We start from the raw sequence: 18,356 nt of genomic DNA on the forward strand, positions 1-18,356 counted from the left end.
ACAAGATACTTGAGAAATGCTACAATTCCTGCACCCACATACTTTATTCTGGCGGAGAAGAAGGCAGACTTATTTGTACTCCCTCCTTATTTTACATTTTTGAAGACTAGAAAATGTGTTTGATGCCTTGCAATATAGCAAAGGCACGGTGTGGGCAAAAAGCTGTCATTTTGTTTCTCATGGTGTCCTGGGTTGATGGTTACACACTGAACAGCAATGCTGAGCTGAGGAGACCCTCAGTCCAGCTGTTTGCTCCCAACGCTCCCATAACTCTTCCTATGCAGGCCCAACACCTTGTTCTAGGAGGTGAAGTCAAAATGTAACAAAGCTTAAAAAAATAATAATAAATAAATAAATATATATATTTTTTTCCTCCAGTTGATCTGTCCGCTTGTCCCATTGACTCCACGGCTTCCCAAATAGTGAGGCTGACCCAATAGGAGGGGCACGAGGGGCATGGGAAGGAGTAGATAGGGACTGGAGGCAGGGGCTTGTTAGCCTGGCACTTCCAGAACGTAACCACAGCTGCCTGCTTGAAGGAGGGGAGAGTAAAGGATGGTTCTGAACAAGCTATTTCTTGTGAGAAATGAACAGCTTAATTGTTGCGTTTCTTTAAGTTTCTAAATTGTTATCCTTTGCTGCTTCTTCCTTTTTTACCTTTTCCTTGTGGATGCCAGAATGCCTGCAACATCTTTGGAGTCGGGTTTCTGAGCAAGAAGAAAAGGAATTTGGCCCTGAAAAGAACTCAGTGACAAAAGAAAAGAAAATAGCCACAAATTAGAGTGTTTGTGTCTGTAGAAGACAGGAGCAACAATTAGTGTTCAGATCATTTGATTGTGCATAAAAGAACTTGTACCTGAGAATTGGTGGCAAAATGTAAATTATAGTGATTAACTTTTACAGCAGAGCTTCTGGCTGTGTTTTTACTTTTCTTCTCCACCCCCATTCCAAAGTCCTTCCTGATGATTGTGCAGATTTCTCATAGCATCCCTGGAGAATTGCATTATGTAGGCCAGTAATTATACAGAATCATTATAGCTGAATGTCATTAAATGAAGCCATATGCGCTGATGGCATGAATTCCCTAGGAAAAAAATAAATAAATCAGACTTTCATTTCCACCTAACCTGTGTGGTTTAGAAAAAGTATGAATACTTCTAATCTATTTTAATTACTTAGAATATTTTTAATATTTAACTGTTGTAGATTATGTCTAACAGTTTACTTTTATGAATGACTCATCAGGACTTCTTGCAGACTGTTACGTAGTATCAGAATTTTTCCTTAATTTAACCGTTCCTGTCACAATATTCCAGTTGGGAAGTGGGGTACCACCAGTGGCAAAAGGTTCTCTCTCAGTCCTGAGACTGAGGACTGAATTCCTTCCAGATATAATCAGGCTGGTCCAGGTGTCTGTTACAGTTTTCCATCAGTATGCTATTGACTTTCCTGTGTTTACATGTAGGATGAAAAACCTCAAAACTCCGGGCCTTTCCACAGTTCTGCGTGTAGTTCCTGAAGCAGAATAGTCTCCCAAAAATAATATATTGTAAAACCACAGCTCAAAACATTCAATACACTTAAAAGAAAAGTATATTAAAAACTGTATGCTAATTTTCTCACTCATCTGCCAGGCTGCTCTTAGGATGTATTATATATATTTTATGTATATATATATATATATAATTATATATATATTATAATAAATGTTAAAATAGTAGCACTTACAGTATACAATATTTATATACTGTATGATATATAATAAAATATAATTACTAAGTTATACATTATGTACATTTTAGATACACATTTAACGTAGAACATATTGAACATCATTTTTTGTCCTCTGTGCATAGTAAATATTAAAGGTCAACACTAGCAACCTAGCTAGGAGTTGTAATTAATTTTAAGGGTATTTTTCTTACATACAGCACTTCCTTGAGAGCTACCTGGTGGGATTAAACAATTCTGAAGTGTGTTCAGAGCTTCTGTTTTCCTACGCTGAAACAAAAGTCTTCTCCAATTCTTGATTGTATTTAGAAGGGGATAAACATTCAAAAACAAAACCCACAATAAAACAAAAGCCTCATATGTTTTCTTTAAAGATGTACATCTTCCACAGATCTTGGTATTTTAATTTTGCAGGGGTGATGCCTTGCAGATGGGCTGGCTTGCTCAGCATGTGTAGGAGTTTTCAGTATTTAAAAGAACAGAGAAGGAGGAATGAAGAGAAATGTATTGCCTCTACCTCTAGATCTTATTTTTCTCTGCTTTCTTGCTGTAAATTATGTTTACTTGCATCTATTATAAATAAAGGCTGTGATGTGCAGTACCAAATACACGGGCTTCATGGACAGAAATATCTTCCTATATTTTTCCGATCTCCCATCTTTTGTACAGGCCTTACAAATGTACAGATAGGGGGGATCTGTAACGCCAAGTCTGTATTATTGTTGCCTGATTTGTGTACACATGGGGAGATGCATGTTAGATCCCTAACCCAGGGGACTGCCCCACCATCCCCACGTACGTTCGGGGGAAGCATGGCCGGCAGCAGCTGGCGCTGTTTGAGGTGGGAAGACTGCCATCCGCCCCGACTCCTTGCATCCACAGCACTTAGCTGTTGGGACTTCACTCCAGCCGCTTGGAAGTGGAACATGTAGTTGAAGGTGACTCTTTAGAAGCCATCTGTTGTCAGTAGAGAGAGAGGAGAAACTTGAAAGCATAATTCTCCCTGTCTGACACCTAATTTAAGATGAGGAGAATCATTTCCAAGGGTATTTCTCTCCGCATTGGCTACTGCAGGAGCCAGACAAGTGGCACAGATTAGATGCCTGCCTTCTGTAAGGCTAAATGTAGGTGAGATTATTTTTCCAGGTGGCAACATAAATTTAGCCTCAAATACTTTATCCGTTTTGTTGAGAGACATTGAAAATGGACATCAAAAATGCCTTATTTCATCAAGATATAAAAAGTGGTAAAGAATTTCCTGTGAAGCTAAGAATGAAAAGATTGTTCAGTGACTGTTCAGCCTTCCAGCTAATTTTTATTTCTCAGTCAGAAACTGTTCTTTCCCACAGGTCCATCTGTTTCATATTCCTTCCTTGTAGTATTGGATACTGGGAAGAAAATGTGGCTAAGTTGTGGAGAGAGCTGATGGAAAATTGGTCTCTATATACATAATGCTATTTCCATGCTAAGGCTGTACACAAAGCTTTGCTCTAACCGTAGCTAGAAATGCCTGACCTTTTAAGGTTGCTAAAGTAAATATTGTCTTGAGCACTAGCTCTCCTGATATTATGCAAGTTGCATGAAATTTTAATATCATCATAGCTAAAGAGTAGCTCCTATCTGAAGCCTCCCCCCACTTCTTCCAGCAATAAGTTGCAGTTAGTTGACCCGATATTTTCCTCTGGCTAAACAAACTGTGGCATTATGTTAGGGATGTGCTTGAACTTAACCATTTCTGTAAGTGTCTTTTTTAGCAGCAAATGGTAACTTCTTTTCAGGCAAAATCCAGGAAGCTCTCTTTTGAAAGATGTGTGGGTTTCTTCTGTGGTTTGTTGTGGAGTCTCAAAGAGATGTTCCTTGTTGCTCAACTTCCTTCACAATACATTTTATTCCACTTTCCAGCAAGAAGTTGGACTTGGGTTCTTTTTGCTAATTAGTTACAACCTCATGTATTACTTTTAAGCTGCTAATCACCATGAGCCCTATGTTTCCCATTTGTAAAGGAGGATGAGGGGAGGGTGGTATATTGCATCCGTAGAACTTGCTTACAAAATTTTTCATGACTGTGTGAAATGTTTCTAATAAAACATTCATAGAAGGGCCTTAAAATGACTGAGCTGGTTTTGCTACTCTGTCTGCTCCAGTAAGAGTAACATCATGTGCTCCAAAGTTTTGCTGTAAAAATAATTGAACAAGATGCATAAACGCTCATTAGAAGCAAATTTGTCTTTGTTTCTCTCCCAGTACCATGAGTTCACGACACTCTGCCAGCCCGGTTGTTTTCACCAGTGCCAGAAGCTCACCTAAAGAAGAGCTTCATCCTGCTACTTCTCCCCAGCTCGCACCTTCTTTCTCCTCCTCCTCTTCCTCCTCATCTGGTCCTAGGACTTTCTACCCTCGCCAGGGTGCTACTAGCAAGTATCTGATCGGATGGAAAAAGCCAGAAGGGACAATAAACTCAGTGGGGTTTATGGATACAAGAAAGTAAGAATATTTTTTTTGGTTTTCTTTTTTGGTTATTAGCCTTAATTGTAAAGAAGCATTGACATCTGTGACATTTCTCTGTACAGAAAATCACAAGACTGTTTAATAGAATGCGTATTCTGCAGTACAACTTAATCTCTAATCTAGAGTTCTGCAGCTGGGTTTAAATATTTAATAGTTGGCTAATCTCATTCCCTGTTAACATACTTACAAAAATAATAATTACCATTTCTAGAGTGCTGTACGGATTTCAGTCCTATTAAAGCTTATCTTTCCTTGGGACCTCTTAAAGGTCACTCAATGTTATTTCAGCAAATATTAAAAATCTTCTTAATATAGAGGCTGAGCTCTTTCTTAAGCCTCTCACCCATGTAGTAGTACGGTGCATGCTGTGTATGAGCTCTGTGGCACTCCTTGTACCTGGCCTAGGTTGCTGCCAGTATCCAGTCTAAGTGACTGAAGGCAAGGCAAGGCATCTGTGTTACAATACAAAGCCATCTCTTTTGGAGTAGAAATAAAGAAACAACTTTCCAGTGAACATACTCTTCTTTTCAGTCTAGCATGGCTTCGAAAACAGGTGGTTTGGAACGCCCCTTCCAGAACAATTTGTTCATCTCCTCTTGGCTTTTATTGGGTCAACACAGAATTCCAAGGTGATGCCAATCACTGACTGTCAAAATGAGATGGTGAAACTTTGTAAAATCTGCAGTAAAAAAAAAAGCCAGTTGAAAGATTAAAGGAATTTGGTGTTTTGTTGCTTTTGGCTCACTTAAGACATTATTTTTAATTTAGTGCAGAATATGCATTATTTTAATGGATTCAGTCCCTTACTGAGAAAATGGATGACAACCTTAGCGTGTATTGCTAATTGATTGCTTCAACAGGTATTCATTAAGATGAGGCTCTGCTGTATTAGTGAAACTCCTCTCCTTTTTCGTGCCCCCTACCTATTTTTTGTCTTTTAAAATTTTGAGGATGCTATAATTTTTGTTTCATTCATGCCTCCTGCCCCAGGGCTTTGAGACCTGAATGTGTCTGTTCCATTTCATTTAAGACGTCACCAGAGTGATGGCAATGAAATGGCCCACCCTCGGCTGCGTGCATCAGCAAGAGACCTCCGAGCATCACCAAAACGAGCATCCAAGTCCACCGTTGAAGAAGACCTGAAGAAATTGATAGATCTTGATAGTCCAACACCTGAATCCCAGAAGAACTTTAAGGTATGTTAGAGCGTCTGTCATCTTTCTATTTCTTGTCACAGATGAATAAAATCTGAGATGCCTTAAGAGCAATGCACAGGTCCTCTTCTGATCCGAGACGTGCTTCTGTTGACACAAACGAGAAATGTGTAAAGTTACACTTCATAAGTATTTGATGATGGAGTTCGTTGCTGCCCAGGCATATCACTAATACAGCAAAGGGTGTCACAGTTTGGAAACTGATGAAGGCTGTGAAGCTCTAAGATTTCTGTGTAGAAAATGCTGCGTGCTTCCAGAGTAGCCGAAGCTGAACTGTTCATTCTTACAGAGCTTACTCAGTACTTTGCATTGTTGGGCTCAGAGTTTCTCAGACAGGATCTCTTCCATTCTCACCCGTAACAGGAAAATGAAATGTAAGGCATTCTCTGAATGCTCATCATCGGCAGAAAGTCATCTGTTTGTCACAGACTTATCTACTAGAGGAAAACATTTGGGAACAGTTTTGTTATTCCGGTCACTGCAGTAGTATTACAACTGTGTGTGCAAATGTACAGAGGCTAGTATGCCTAATTGCAAAGCATGTTTAGGACCAGTGGCTTGTGAGAAATCCAGTAATGTTGTCTTACGCGTTTGAATTGTTCTTCTCTGACTGCAGAACTAGAGTGTGACTTGCTGACAGTATCGCAGTAATCATGCTTTCATGCCTCTCTAATCCTGTTACAAGGACCAAGAATGCTCCCTAAACTGAAGCAAACATACAGAATAAGTAGTTAAAAACATTTCCTGAGGTGTTTCGTAATGTGTGTATAATAACTATAAAGCATCCATATTAATTTTAGAAGTCTGTCATTTTGAACAGTGCCTTGATTTCTGCAGTCTCCATATACAGTCAGTGCCTAACAGCTCAGGCTCACCACCTAAAGCCCAGATGGTTTCCACAGCAACTCTGCAGAAGAGAGAGCAACTTCTTTCTTTGCTTGCAAAAGCCCAAAGTGGCTTATTAAAACTTGTAAGAGCTAGGTTCCATGCACAGATTATTTCAGATGTTACCTTTGAGGCTGGATAAAGAAAATCTTGCCAATGGCAAGATAGCTTTTTCTTAGGTTTGTGGTAGTTCTGCAAGGCGAGTGAGATGTGGGCAAATGAGAACATCTCCTGTGGTTATTTTTGAGCAAGGAGATTAATCTCACTCCAAGAAATTCTGTTCTGTTTAAAGAGGTCACCTGAAGATCATGAGAAGTGTGTATGTTCCAAAGCTTGTTATTTTTCTGTGTTGGGGTAAGTGAATCCAGTCTTACCCTAATCTTAATTTTCTGATGCCTGTAACAAGTACATTAACTCAGGCAATGCTTTTGATAAATTTCAGCAAGTCACCAACACTATCACACCAATAAATTAAATCGTCTACATTTGAAAAGTAACTGTCATTTGTGCCCACTGCATGATTTATATTTCATCTTAGAAAAAAGTTATTGCTCTGACTACATAAAAATTGACAGTTAAAAAACATAAATAATGCCTCTCATCAGTTCACTGTACAAAGACCAAAAAACCTCCACCCTCCATTCTGATGGCTGCCAAAGGCTTTGTTTTCTAGTAGAATTTGTTCTAGGCTTTGATTTATATATATATATATGTGTGTGTGTGTGTGTGTGCGTGTGTGTATATATATATATTTATATATATATTTACTATCTTCCTAGCCTTCCTCATCTCCTTACCTACTCGTAATGATCTTTACCTTCTCAGACAAGTCACCCTTTTCTGCCTCCCTCTGCTGCATTATCAGAAGACAACTCCTAACCGTATTGCCTCTGTTTTCCGTCTCCATCACATTTTTATATCTGTGCAATCTTTTAGTCTTACTAGTCTGGCATTAATTGGTGGTTCCAGCTCCTAATTCTCTGGTAGATTTTGAATTCTTTAGCACAAGGTGAACCATGGGACCCTCAAGGAAAGAGTGTTTGACATATTGGCTCTTTCTTTGCCACTTCAGGGCAAATGCTGTGAGTTTTTAGCTGATCATAACACGAACCTGCTGATTAAGCTTTTACCTTTCAAAAGAAAAAGAAACAGCTTGACCCTCAGCATAACATAACGACAACTGTGTGCCAGAAGTTGTCATTTTTTGTAGTGTTAAGTATATGTGCAAGGTTCCTGGTGTGATGGGCGTGAATCCTGTTCTGAGGGAGGCAGAGCAAAAGGGAGAAGGTGACATAACATAGTTAACATGGGACATTGCTTCTCTTTCCTTCCTTGTCTTTTCATGATAGCAGATTTTGAAAGTAATCTTAATTATTTCTGATCCATAATCTAGAAAAGCAAAACTTGCAAACTTGCAATATTAGGATTTGTAATATTTTGGCCAAAAAAAAAAATAAATCTGACAGATTCTTTCACTGTGCAGTATCAATTGTCATTCTTCCATATCCTTCTCCCACCTTGGAGTGTGGGTTTTTGATCACAGGAACAGAGTACTGTCTGTTTAAACAGTTTTTTCTTTTCCTTTTTTCTGAGATGAGAGAACTGTTTTTTCTATGCAAATGAGCAACACTCTGTAATGCTTAATCACAGTTTCCAGAAATCTATTTATTTCCTTTCTTGTTTAAACTTGCTTATGGAGCAAATGAGGGTGATGAGGTCTTCCTCTGTTTACTGTTTCTCCATGAAATCCTTGGACCAAATTTCAACCAAAGCATAAAAACTGTTGTGTCTGGGATGGTTGTGTTGCCACAGGTTTTAAGAAAATTTGTGGCTGGTAGAGTACAAAATTGGTGTCTCTGCTGGTGGGAATGGTATGTGGTGTTTGAAAGCAGCTCACTGGCACTGGCCAGAGAAGTAGTAGCTCCAGACTAACCACAGCATTGCTTCCTTGCGTGCAGAGCTTAGGAGAAGCTGGGATTGCGCTGGGGGTAAGACACAAGTTCTCACACTCGTGAGACAACTAATTTAATTTTCATACAAATCATTCTGAAGAACTGAAGTGGTGGGTATTCCTAGTTGCTCAGAAATATGGGACTATTAATTAGTTGGCATTTGTTGGTGCTCTGCGTGCAGGAATGCAGGCTCCCCTGGCACGAGGAGAGCTCTGTTTTATGCAGCATTCAGTTTGTTTTTTGTAAACATCATCGCTGCTGTGTGTAAGCTCTATAATCCGTGAGGGATGGCTAACATTTATACCTTAGTAAAAGTTTGAAGAATATTTAAAAACAGAGTGTAAGACTGACTGGAAAAGATCTGATGTGTTATCTGGTTATAATTCCTTTCAAAGCATGTTCCTTTAGTTTCCTTTCCTCATCCACTCTGGGGAAAAAAAAATACTATGTTAACACTTGCTTTCTTATTTAAAAAGAAAAAAAAAGTTTAAATAAACCATCATACATTTCAAAAGTTTGTATTGATTTTTTAATTTCTTCTTTATTTCTTTTCTTTTATGAATGTATAGTCACACACTCTGTCCTGTCAGTCTCCCTTTCCCAGCACTCCTACCACAAGGCGTGCCTTGCAAAGGACTTTGTCAGATGAGAGTATTTACAGTGGCCAAAGGGACCACTTCTTCGCCTCGCGGGCCTCACTCTTGGACCAAGCCATGCCAAACGATGTCCTGTTCACCAGCACGTACCCTTCTCTCCCAAAGTCACTGCCACTACGGAGACCATCATATACTTTGGGAATGAAATCGCTACATGGTAAGGGTGTTTCCTGCTTTCAAAGGAATCCATCATGATTATGTTAAGGGAAAACGATTTGTTACAGCAAATTAGTACTTCCATCTGGATTTCCCCAAAATGAGGGGAGTTGACTACCAGAAAACATAAAATAGAATGGAATTTTTCCTTGCTTCAGTGAGTATGAGATTGCATGACTGGTCATGCAACTGCACCGTGCAGAAGGAGCACAGAAATTTGCCTCATCAGCTGTAAGCTTGCATCATTTTCTCCAGGAGTCATCAGGACCAGTTGGACCAATGGGCAAATAATGTATGCCTGGTTATAATGGTGTATGGTATAATAATGGCATGTCCATCAGCAATTATTCACTTTTATATGACTGGCTATGCTAGAAATAGTTTTTATTACTCCAGCTAGTTTTCAATTCACTCACTCGCCTATTCCTTTTACAGGACTTGAGTTACTTAATTTTGGTCACACATCAGCAGCTCAACAAGGAGAGTTACTTGGTAAACTGTTGTCAGGAATGCACTCAGTTTCTTCCATTAGTCTACTGAAAAGTGTCAGCAAGATTATCTGATAGGTTTTGTTACTGTATGTGAATTTCTGAGTTGGTGAGAAAGGGACATTTGCAGGCTCCCTCTGTATCTCATAACTATATGTGCACGAAGTGTGTTTTCCAAAAAGATCTAGATCTCAGCGTGGGATTCTGCAGCGTATTCTGAAGAAGTACATATATGTTCTGCTTCATTCATGTTTTAATGTTTCAAGAGGAAAATGCAACACTACCAATAGGTTCAACTCGTTAGAGTGGGTACTGTGCACTGTCTGTACTGAGATACATAGGATGCATTTTACAGTGAAGGCTGCTGAAGAAAGCTATTTTAAATTCTTTTAATCTGTCTGTGATCACTAGGCATCAGTTTTCAGTGTTGAACCTGACATGGTTTGATTTAAATGAGCTTGGTTTGATTTAAATGAGCTTGGCTGAGCATGGTTTGATCATAATGAGCTGTTGTTTCCGTATAACATGTTTCTTGCATAAGAGTTAGGAAACGAAGCTCTCTTCAGTTCTTTTTATACGGACTAAAATAACTTTGCAGACTTGGTTACATGTATAACTGACTGATGGGTTTGGCTTCTGATGGTTTGAGGTCAGAAGATGAATGATGCCATGGGAGTAGTAAGGGAAGGCAGCACTTTTTCATTCTGGTGCCTGTATTTTCCAAAAAGAAAAACCGAAACCTTCTTTCACTGTCATGTTCTCTTCCACACCAAACGGATTACTGCTACTAGCACATAAGCTTTATACATTTGTCAACAAAAGAAGACTTTCCATTTTCTGTGAAATGTAGGTCTGCGTGATAAAAGGACCAGCTACTTGAGTGACAAGTGAATTGTCTTCCCTTCCCCCATCCTGCTCGCCTTTGCTGGGAGAAGCATTTAGCAGAACTGGATATTTAATACCTCTAGTATTTGTTGGCTTCCTGCTATTCAGAGTTCTTTTAATTCCAAGATCTTAATAACAAAGATCTGTCACTCCAGAGCACCTCCAGTTGGTTTGAAGAGGGGAGAACAGTGAGCTAAAAATACTTCTATTTACTTATCTGTCTTAATTAACAATCCACCTCACACTTTTAAATCAAGTCATTTATCAAATGGTTAGTTCTTTTTCTCCTAATTCTGCGTATCTTTTCACGAACGGTAAATATGTTCATGGTAAGAACTTCCCCTCTTTTGGGAAGTTAATGCAAGAATCCTCAGTATTACTACTGAGCTAACCTTAAGTTTATGAAAAAGTGAACATGCACACACACACTTAATATCCAACATTTATGAGCAATGAAGCAAATGAAGTGTTGCTTTTCTGGTCATTGTTCCCCAGGCAGTAATACCAATTTTCTAACTTTTTTTTTTTATAAAGTTATTATAATTCTTTAAGTTATATAGTTATTAGAATATATATATATATATATACATATATATATATATATATATATATATATTAAAGAGAGTGAAAATAAGCAATGCAGTTAGTGCTGTTTGTCCTCCAGTGGATCTGTGTCATTCCCACTGTGCTCTTTTCCTGTTTGCAGTGCCCAAATTTCCTTTGCCTTGGTCCAAATGGGTTCTTCAGTACACCCTTTCTTTCTGAAGCTGCCTCCCATGTGCCCAGTCAATCTTCTCACCCTTACACCCCTAGTTCTCCTACCACCACCTACAATTTTTTCACAACTTTATGCCTTACCAAGCAGAGGGTGTGAGGAAGCAGGTTGTTGCTGCTTCTGAGCCTACAGGTGTGCTGACTGACCACGTATCCTGTGTTTGTCCATTGTCCAGCCAGTAAACTGAAATAAAATAGGTAACTGCTGGTTCACATTTTGCTCTTTCCCTCATTAGTGACAATAATTTAAATGCTTTATTTTGCTAGGCGACAAATCGCACAAAAATTACAAGAACTTCATTTCTATATATCCTTTGCATGCCAATGTGTTTTCCATAGCAGGCCGTATATCAACTATGGATGGGCATGGGTATTTTTCAGTAAAGATTGTGTCACTGACCTGCTGAGATATGTGCAATGCGTTCAAATCATTCTTAGGGTTTTCTTCTTCTGGTTTATCTTGGTTGGCCTAATCTGCTTCCATTGGTTTACAAGATTGTAAAGAGAGGGGGGAAAAAATCTTTTATTTTTAACAGGAACAGATAAATACCAGGGAGTGTAGAAGCCCCAGCAAGCTGCAGAGCCCTCAAAGTACCTTCAGCTTGTGCAAAGGCAGGCATCACTGAGTAGAAGAGTGCTGCCCCCACCCCAGTACTGGGGAGGAGGCAGAGGTTGGCTTTTGAAGAGGTAGCTGCAAAGATTTATGCAGATTAAGAAGGGATTGTATGTCCTGGTGAGAGGCTCTGTCTCAGAAAACTGGTATGTAACGTGCTGGAACTGGTCAGCTGCATTTGGTCAAACGTTCTGCTGTGGTGTCTGGTTCCAGAAATGCTATCCCCAAAAAACTAAAAGGAGGGATACTTCAGTATTAGAAAAGGAACTTTTTTTTTCTTTGTAACTTCTCTTTTGTTCTGCCTTACTCTAGGAGAGTTTTCTGCCTCAGACAGCTCCCTCACAGATATCCAGGAGCAAAGACGGCAGCCCATGCCAGACCCTGGTCTTATGCCATTGCCTGATTCTGCCTCCGATCTGGACTGGTCAAACCTGGTAGATGCTGCCAAAGCCTTTGAAGGTAAATTTTCAGAATATAATACTTAGAAGGCCGATCCTTCTGCATGCTTTATGAAGGACTATTTTTGTAATTAGGCTCTTGCTTTTGTTGTTTTTATTGCTTCTACTTAGTCTGAAGCTTAAACTCTATTAAAAGAGCAACTCAAGACTTAACAGCCCAGAGCTTTGCATGTAATGGATGCCGTTTCTTCATGCTGTATTCCCTCTTTGCTACAGTTTGGCCAAATATCTGTGAAACTGACTATTTTTCATTTCACGTAAAGCAGCTGCAGACATAACAGCTAGGGTGGAAAAACATCTGGCACAAAAGTGCAAAGTCGAGTCAAATAGGGAAAAAGTACGCGAACACATTAATGATTGGCTGCTTATTGCCTGAGCATGGAGCTTCTATAGTGCAGCTGAAGTGCACTGCCAAGGTAATTTGGGAAATGTGCCTTGTTGGCATACAGTCCGTTGCCATTCTCCCCTCTGCGTCCTCTGAATACATGGACATAAGTGTCATTTTATCCTACAGCACTTTCCATCTCCCTGACACTTAATAAACTGAAGAGAACTGTAAGCTGCCTACGTGTGTTTGAATTTGAAATGAAATACTCCTCGGCCCAAAGGGAGTTTATCTTACCGTTGTTATAATCTGCTGGAAAATTCTTCCAAGTGCTTTAAACAGAAATGTCTTTTGCTAATCTCAGCATGAATGCTGACCCACCTTTGTTGAAGGTGTTTTCACTGATCTGGAAGGTTTTGAACATCATTCTGCATGGTTAGAGAAGGCTGTGAAGTAACTTGCTTCTTGGCTTTTTCTCTGGTGCTACTCATACACATCATTCAGACAACGCATGCGGAAGGCAGCACTCGTGACATACATTTGTGCTCTGCTCTGTTGCCACAGGAGTTGTTCGCCACCACGCAGGGCTGAAACCCAGCTCTTAATGCATTTCACTGTGGTCAGCAGTTTCTGTTCAAAAGATCCTTTCTTTTTTTCCCCCCCTTAGCTTTCACTGTCCTCATCAACCTGAATCCCTCACTTCTCTAGGCCCCAGACTCACTTGCATTTCCAATTAGCAGCATGAACTAATTCGGTGTGGTGAAGGTAACAAACTGACAGCTCAGATCAAGAAAAGCTGGGGTAATGTGTTGGCTGGCAACTTGATCTCACCACTGCAAAAATACATTCAGCTTTGACAGAACAAACCTGGAGCAGCTATCTGTTGTCAATATAATCCCAGCCTGTAGTCTCTGCTAGGTGCCAGCAGGGACTGACAAGTACTAACCAGGCTAAATTCTGATCCGTGATCCTGGACGCATCTCTTCTGCATGGTGTCTTCAGCACAAGCCTCAGGAGTTGTAGGTAGTGGTATCTGCAGCCAGCTGAAACAAAGCTGCTTGGATTCCTGAGGTATGCCAACCTTCAGTATTTTCAAAGGAAAAAAGAGAGGAGCAGGAATAATCCCATCAAATAGTAAGGCGTGTTAATATTAACCTTGTTGAAAGCACAGAATAAAAAAATTGCCAAGCAGAAAAAGAAAATACTTTTCTATTTCCAGTGAGAGACCAGCAGCTGCTGAGGGAGAGAGGTGTTAATAAATTAAGTTAAGAAGTGTTTACGTTGCTGTTTGTGCTAGGAAACTCCAGGGGTAGGGACACTTGGCAGTTTAGTCAACACCACACGTGATAGTGATTTATAGGTGTGCTAAAATATTGTAAATGAGCAGTTATAGGACAAAAGAAGTGTAGAAAGAAGGCAGGAAAGAGATTTCATATTTCAATCTGACAATACTTCATAAGAAGGCATAAGGAAAAAATTTCTGAAAAATGGCACTGGTCTGTTTATTTTCCACATGTAAGTTTTGCACTCTGAGCTTTTCTTTCTTCAAGATGAGGGGATCCCTTTACAGAAGGAACTAGTGCAGGGAGCTACCTGTAGGCATTGAGTTGCTGGGTAGTGTCATGCAGTTGTACCCAGGAAGTTCTGTGCAGTGCTGGCTGTTCCAGTTTAGCTTCTTGCCTGTATTGGAAGTGGCCATGGATGGAGTGCCCCTGGGGTATCTGTGCTCTGCACTCTGTAGCATCTCCCTCCCAGGAGTAATTGTTAGCCTGAGGGTGATGCATGACCTGCCTGAGCATTCAGAACTCTGCCAGTGCTAGTGCATGCTTGTTGAATCCTGCAGAGTGGAGAAGCTGGTACAAAGACTAGCCATGCCAGACTGCTTCTGTCCAATGGGTATTGGTATATTACACCTAATCTTGACAAAGCCTTCTTGGATTGCCTTGAGATTTCGCAGTGTAGCTGTTGCACTCTGCTGCACTATTGCACTGCTGCCATTGTTTTTCTCTGCACGTGTCTTTTCAGTTCAGCGAGCTTCATTCTTTGCTGCTGCCGATGAAAACCACAGGCCTGTGAGTGCTGCCTCCAGTAGTGATCAGGCTGAGGACCAGCTTTCTGCACAGATAAAGCCTTATACAGGGTAAGTAAATACCCCACACGTACAGGCTTCCTCAGTTACAAACCCGGGAAAAACGTAGAAATAGTCATATTTGGAAACTGTCTCTAGCCTTCACAGAACAAAGTTTTCATGATTATGGAAAGTAAAACAAAAGGATCATAACCACAGCTGAACCTTGGTGCAGGTTCCTTCTTGTCTGAGACGTTTACGAAGTTGTCCAAGGCTATGGTAATTCAAGGCACATACAGTGAGCAGAAGGAGAGAGAAACCATGTGACAGGATGACAGCAGTTTATTATGGGTTAAATCTGTTCTTGTAATGCACCGCGTGTGTTCCATGCACTTTTTGTTTGTTTTGAGAATTCCTAGTGTTCCTGAGTGCATGCTTACACAAAGCCATTTGGTGTGTCAGATACCCCGTGTGAATACAGTAAAATCTGTCAATGCCTGTTCTTGTTTCCTACTTTTAACAGTAAAGAATCTCCTCCAACTCTCGCCTCTAAAGTCGACCAGCTGGAAGGTTTGCTGAAGATGCTGCAAGAGGATTTGAGGAAGGTAAACGTTTGAGCTACAGAAAATCTGCAATGCGTATGTTTAGTGCTGATAGGTGATTCTAATTACTGCGTAGTTCTGCTTTCCCATGCCCGAGTCCTGTGACGGTCTCATCCTTTTGTGTGAAAAAGACATTTCTTTACCATTTTTCTCAGGATGTGCTTCCAGTTATTCAAAGCTAGGGTGCAGTGCCAGAAATGTAGGCATGTGACTCCTCTGCTTAAATCAGGAAGTTGACTCTGAGTACCTGCACTCCTAATTCAGGTGACTGTGTGAGAAGCCTGGAGTCAGTCCACATAAATATATCCTGCTGATGCTGAAAAGGGAGAGTTTCACCTAACCATACAATTTTATGGTGGAAACTTCCAGTATTGTTACTGTCTGCTTGGTCCAAGGAAGATACACTGTGGTCAGATGAAAAGTCTGTTAGCTAGGGTAGTATTTGCGGAAATGTTTCCTATCCCTTGTTTAATTAACCATCAGTAGTTGCACGTTTGGCTCATACAGAACTGCACATGACCAATTTTATTTCACTACTTGAGGAGCCAGCCTTCTCTATTAGAATTTAATATAGAGAAACGCTGATAGTTCAAGCAAAAAGAAGTAAGCAGTGAATTGTCACAGATGTAGCTTAGATAGAAAACCATGTGTTAGTGCACATAAAATCCTTATGAAGTGTGAGGCTTGTGCTCGCTCAGAGGTTCTTGCCACTTGATGTAAGTAGGAAGCATGATCAGCATAATCGAGAATTGCCACTAAGATTTGTACTTTTCCTTGTACCCAAGGAAAAAGAGGACAAAGCCAGTCTTCAGGCTGAAGTGCAGCATTTGCGGGAAGACAACCTGAGGTTACAGGAGGAATCCCAGAATGCAACTGAGAAGCTGAAGAAGTTCACCGAGTGGGTTTTCAACACAATTGATATGAACTGAAAACAGCGTACGGGGAAGGAAACTATCTGTTATGAATATTATTCCTGGGACTTAAGCTTTAATGCCACCTTAATCATGACATGTGAAAGTATAGTCAGAGCACTTCCCTGTCCTTCATCCTCCAATAACCCTTTTTTGCATCTCTGCGCGCACTCAGAATAATTGCAGATCAACAATCAATGTCTGCCTTTTGTAGAAAAACAAAGTAAATAATTTTAAAAAGGTAAAATAAAAGTTTAACTGCTAAAATGTGAATGTCTATTTTTTGCACATTGTTTCTTTATCTGTTATGTACAAAATTATTTGGAGGCTGGATCAGGCTTGCTGCTCCGTCTGCCTCTGTTTCCATTAACTCCTTTCTCTCTGTTTCAGGTAATCTGCTTTTCCTTGCAGCTTTGGCAAATATTATGACATCTAGAAAATTAGAAAGAAATGGTTATTTTACTGCTTTTCTTACATTGTTTTCTGAAGTATGCCACAGACACAGGGATGTAATGCAATGTTTTAGGTGTCTCCTTAGCAATTTGCGCTTGATTGCTAGTGCTACCTTCCCATACGTTCCAGAGAACGTGTCCCCATAGTGTATGGTACAGTACAACCAGCGTCACAGCATTTGGAGAGAGGCTAGAGACTTGAGCCATGGGTGAGGCACATTATCACACATCTATTGCATTAGCATTTCTGGTAGCCTTTGTTTCCTGTGGAAGCGAGGGCTGCAAGTAACTTGACGAAGGGCAAAACAAGGCATGCTGCACTTCGTACCACATCAGGCAGGCTGAGAGAGACCCAGTACTGTCGCTGTGCTGCTTCAGTATAGTCCCCTTCCCTTCCAGGGGAAGCTGTCACTTGCATATGAGCATAAGACTTAGGCTGAAGTTGTAAAGAGATTAAGTTGTTGGTTTTTTTTCCCCCCTCTGAACGGTTTCCATGAAAATCCCCATAAGCCATTTCAGTGCACCCACCCTCCTGTTCCGTTCCTCCGGACTTCTCAAATCGCAACAGATTGTCGAAATGTTGGAGAACATCTTTTAGTTGTGTTCTCTTAAATGGGAGGTCTCTCAAAATCCTTCATAACCACAGGCAGAGGAATATGTAGAGGTGAAATTAAGAAGTGTATTTTTTTCAAAGTACTGGGCTAGGACTGGAGCTCTGAAATCCCCAATTCCCAGTGAAGCTATCTAGCATGAGGTTTCCCAAACTGCCTCGTGTCAGGAAAGTTAATTTCATGTTCTCTGAAGGAACAGCTAACTTGCCACAACGTATTACCTCTCCAGAAAATACCTTTTCAGGGTAGGCACTGCAGTCTGCAGTCACTACCTGACTGAGTACTGCCTCGCGTCAGGTGCGGTGTGCTTGGGGTTAGCCCCAGGAGCACCCCCCTTCCCGGCCCTTCACCGCATTCTCAGATAAACAGAGTAAAATCATCAGGCATAGGCTTGTCACAAAAACTTCCCCGCTCTTTTCAAATCCCTTTTTCATGCTCTTTAATCTTGCTCCACACAAGTACACACTACACTTCAACCTCAAACTTCATTTGTGATGCTAATCCCCATGGAGTTCTTCTCTAATGTTTTGTCATGGAAATGGATCTCTTTGGAACTATTTCTGGAGTGCTTTTGTAAAGGTTTAGAATGTTTTGGGTTTTTTAATGACTTGTATGAAGGAGATTTATATAATGCCTGATATTATTTGTAAATGGGAAATATTGCTAACATCTCTGAGCATCCTGAAGTCTTGCTTTTATTCTCTTTTATTTTTAAGTTTGGTTTTTATTTTATTTCAAAAAATATTTTGGGACTTGGGGCAGACTATTTATTAGAGTTTTGCAACAGAGTTCTTCTTGTATGATGCCTCTGAAGGCTACTTGTAAAATTCTGACAATAAAACTCATTTTAAAGGCTCTTCTAAACCATTTTCTTCTGATTTTGTTGGGTTTGTTGTTTGATACTTTCCAGAACATCCTTTTCTTCACGCTTTCTTCTTGTACCACTTACCTAAGTGCTTGGGGATAGAAAAGTTTCATTCTGATTTCTACTTTTTATCCCTCTGAAGGCCTTTACTTAGCATGTACGCACACACTTTATCCATTGACTTTTTACATGGATTACTGCA

General features: G+C 40.2%; 1 protein-coding gene across 3 annotated transcripts in view; it reads left to right on the forward strand.

Annotated features, from left to right (window-relative positions):
• Positions 1-18,153, forward strand: part of SIPA1L1 (signal induced proliferation associated 1 like 1) — a 203,113-nt gene extending 184,960 nt beyond the window's left edge. For 2 of the 3 annotated variants that reach the window (XM_084288174.1, XM_084288175.1), the window contains 7 exons: positions 3,976-4,215; positions 5,270-5,435; positions 8,860-9,103; positions 12,175-12,321; positions 14,671-14,785; positions 15,237-15,318; positions 16,101-18,153. In XM_084288174.1, coding sequence (XP_084144300.1) covers positions 3,976-4,215; positions 5,270-5,435; positions 8,860-9,103; positions 12,175-12,321; positions 14,671-14,785; positions 15,237-15,318; positions 16,101-16,244 — 1,138 coding nt within the window. In that variant the 3' untranslated portion in view covers positions 16,245-18,153. The remainder of the gene's footprint in view (positions 1-3,975; positions 4,216-5,269; positions 5,436-8,859; positions 9,104-12,174; positions 12,322-14,670; positions 14,786-15,236; positions 15,319-16,100) is intronic. The other variant, XM_084288176.1, reaches the window with a different exon arrangement.
• Positions 18,154-18,356: the final 203 nt, after the last annotated feature.

The sequence above is a fragment of the Netta rufina genome, assembly GCF_964035555.1.
Source record: "Netta rufina genome assembly, chromosome: 5".
Taxonomy (NCBI): Eukaryota; Metazoa; Chordata; class Aves; order Anseriformes; family Anatidae; genus Netta; species Netta rufina.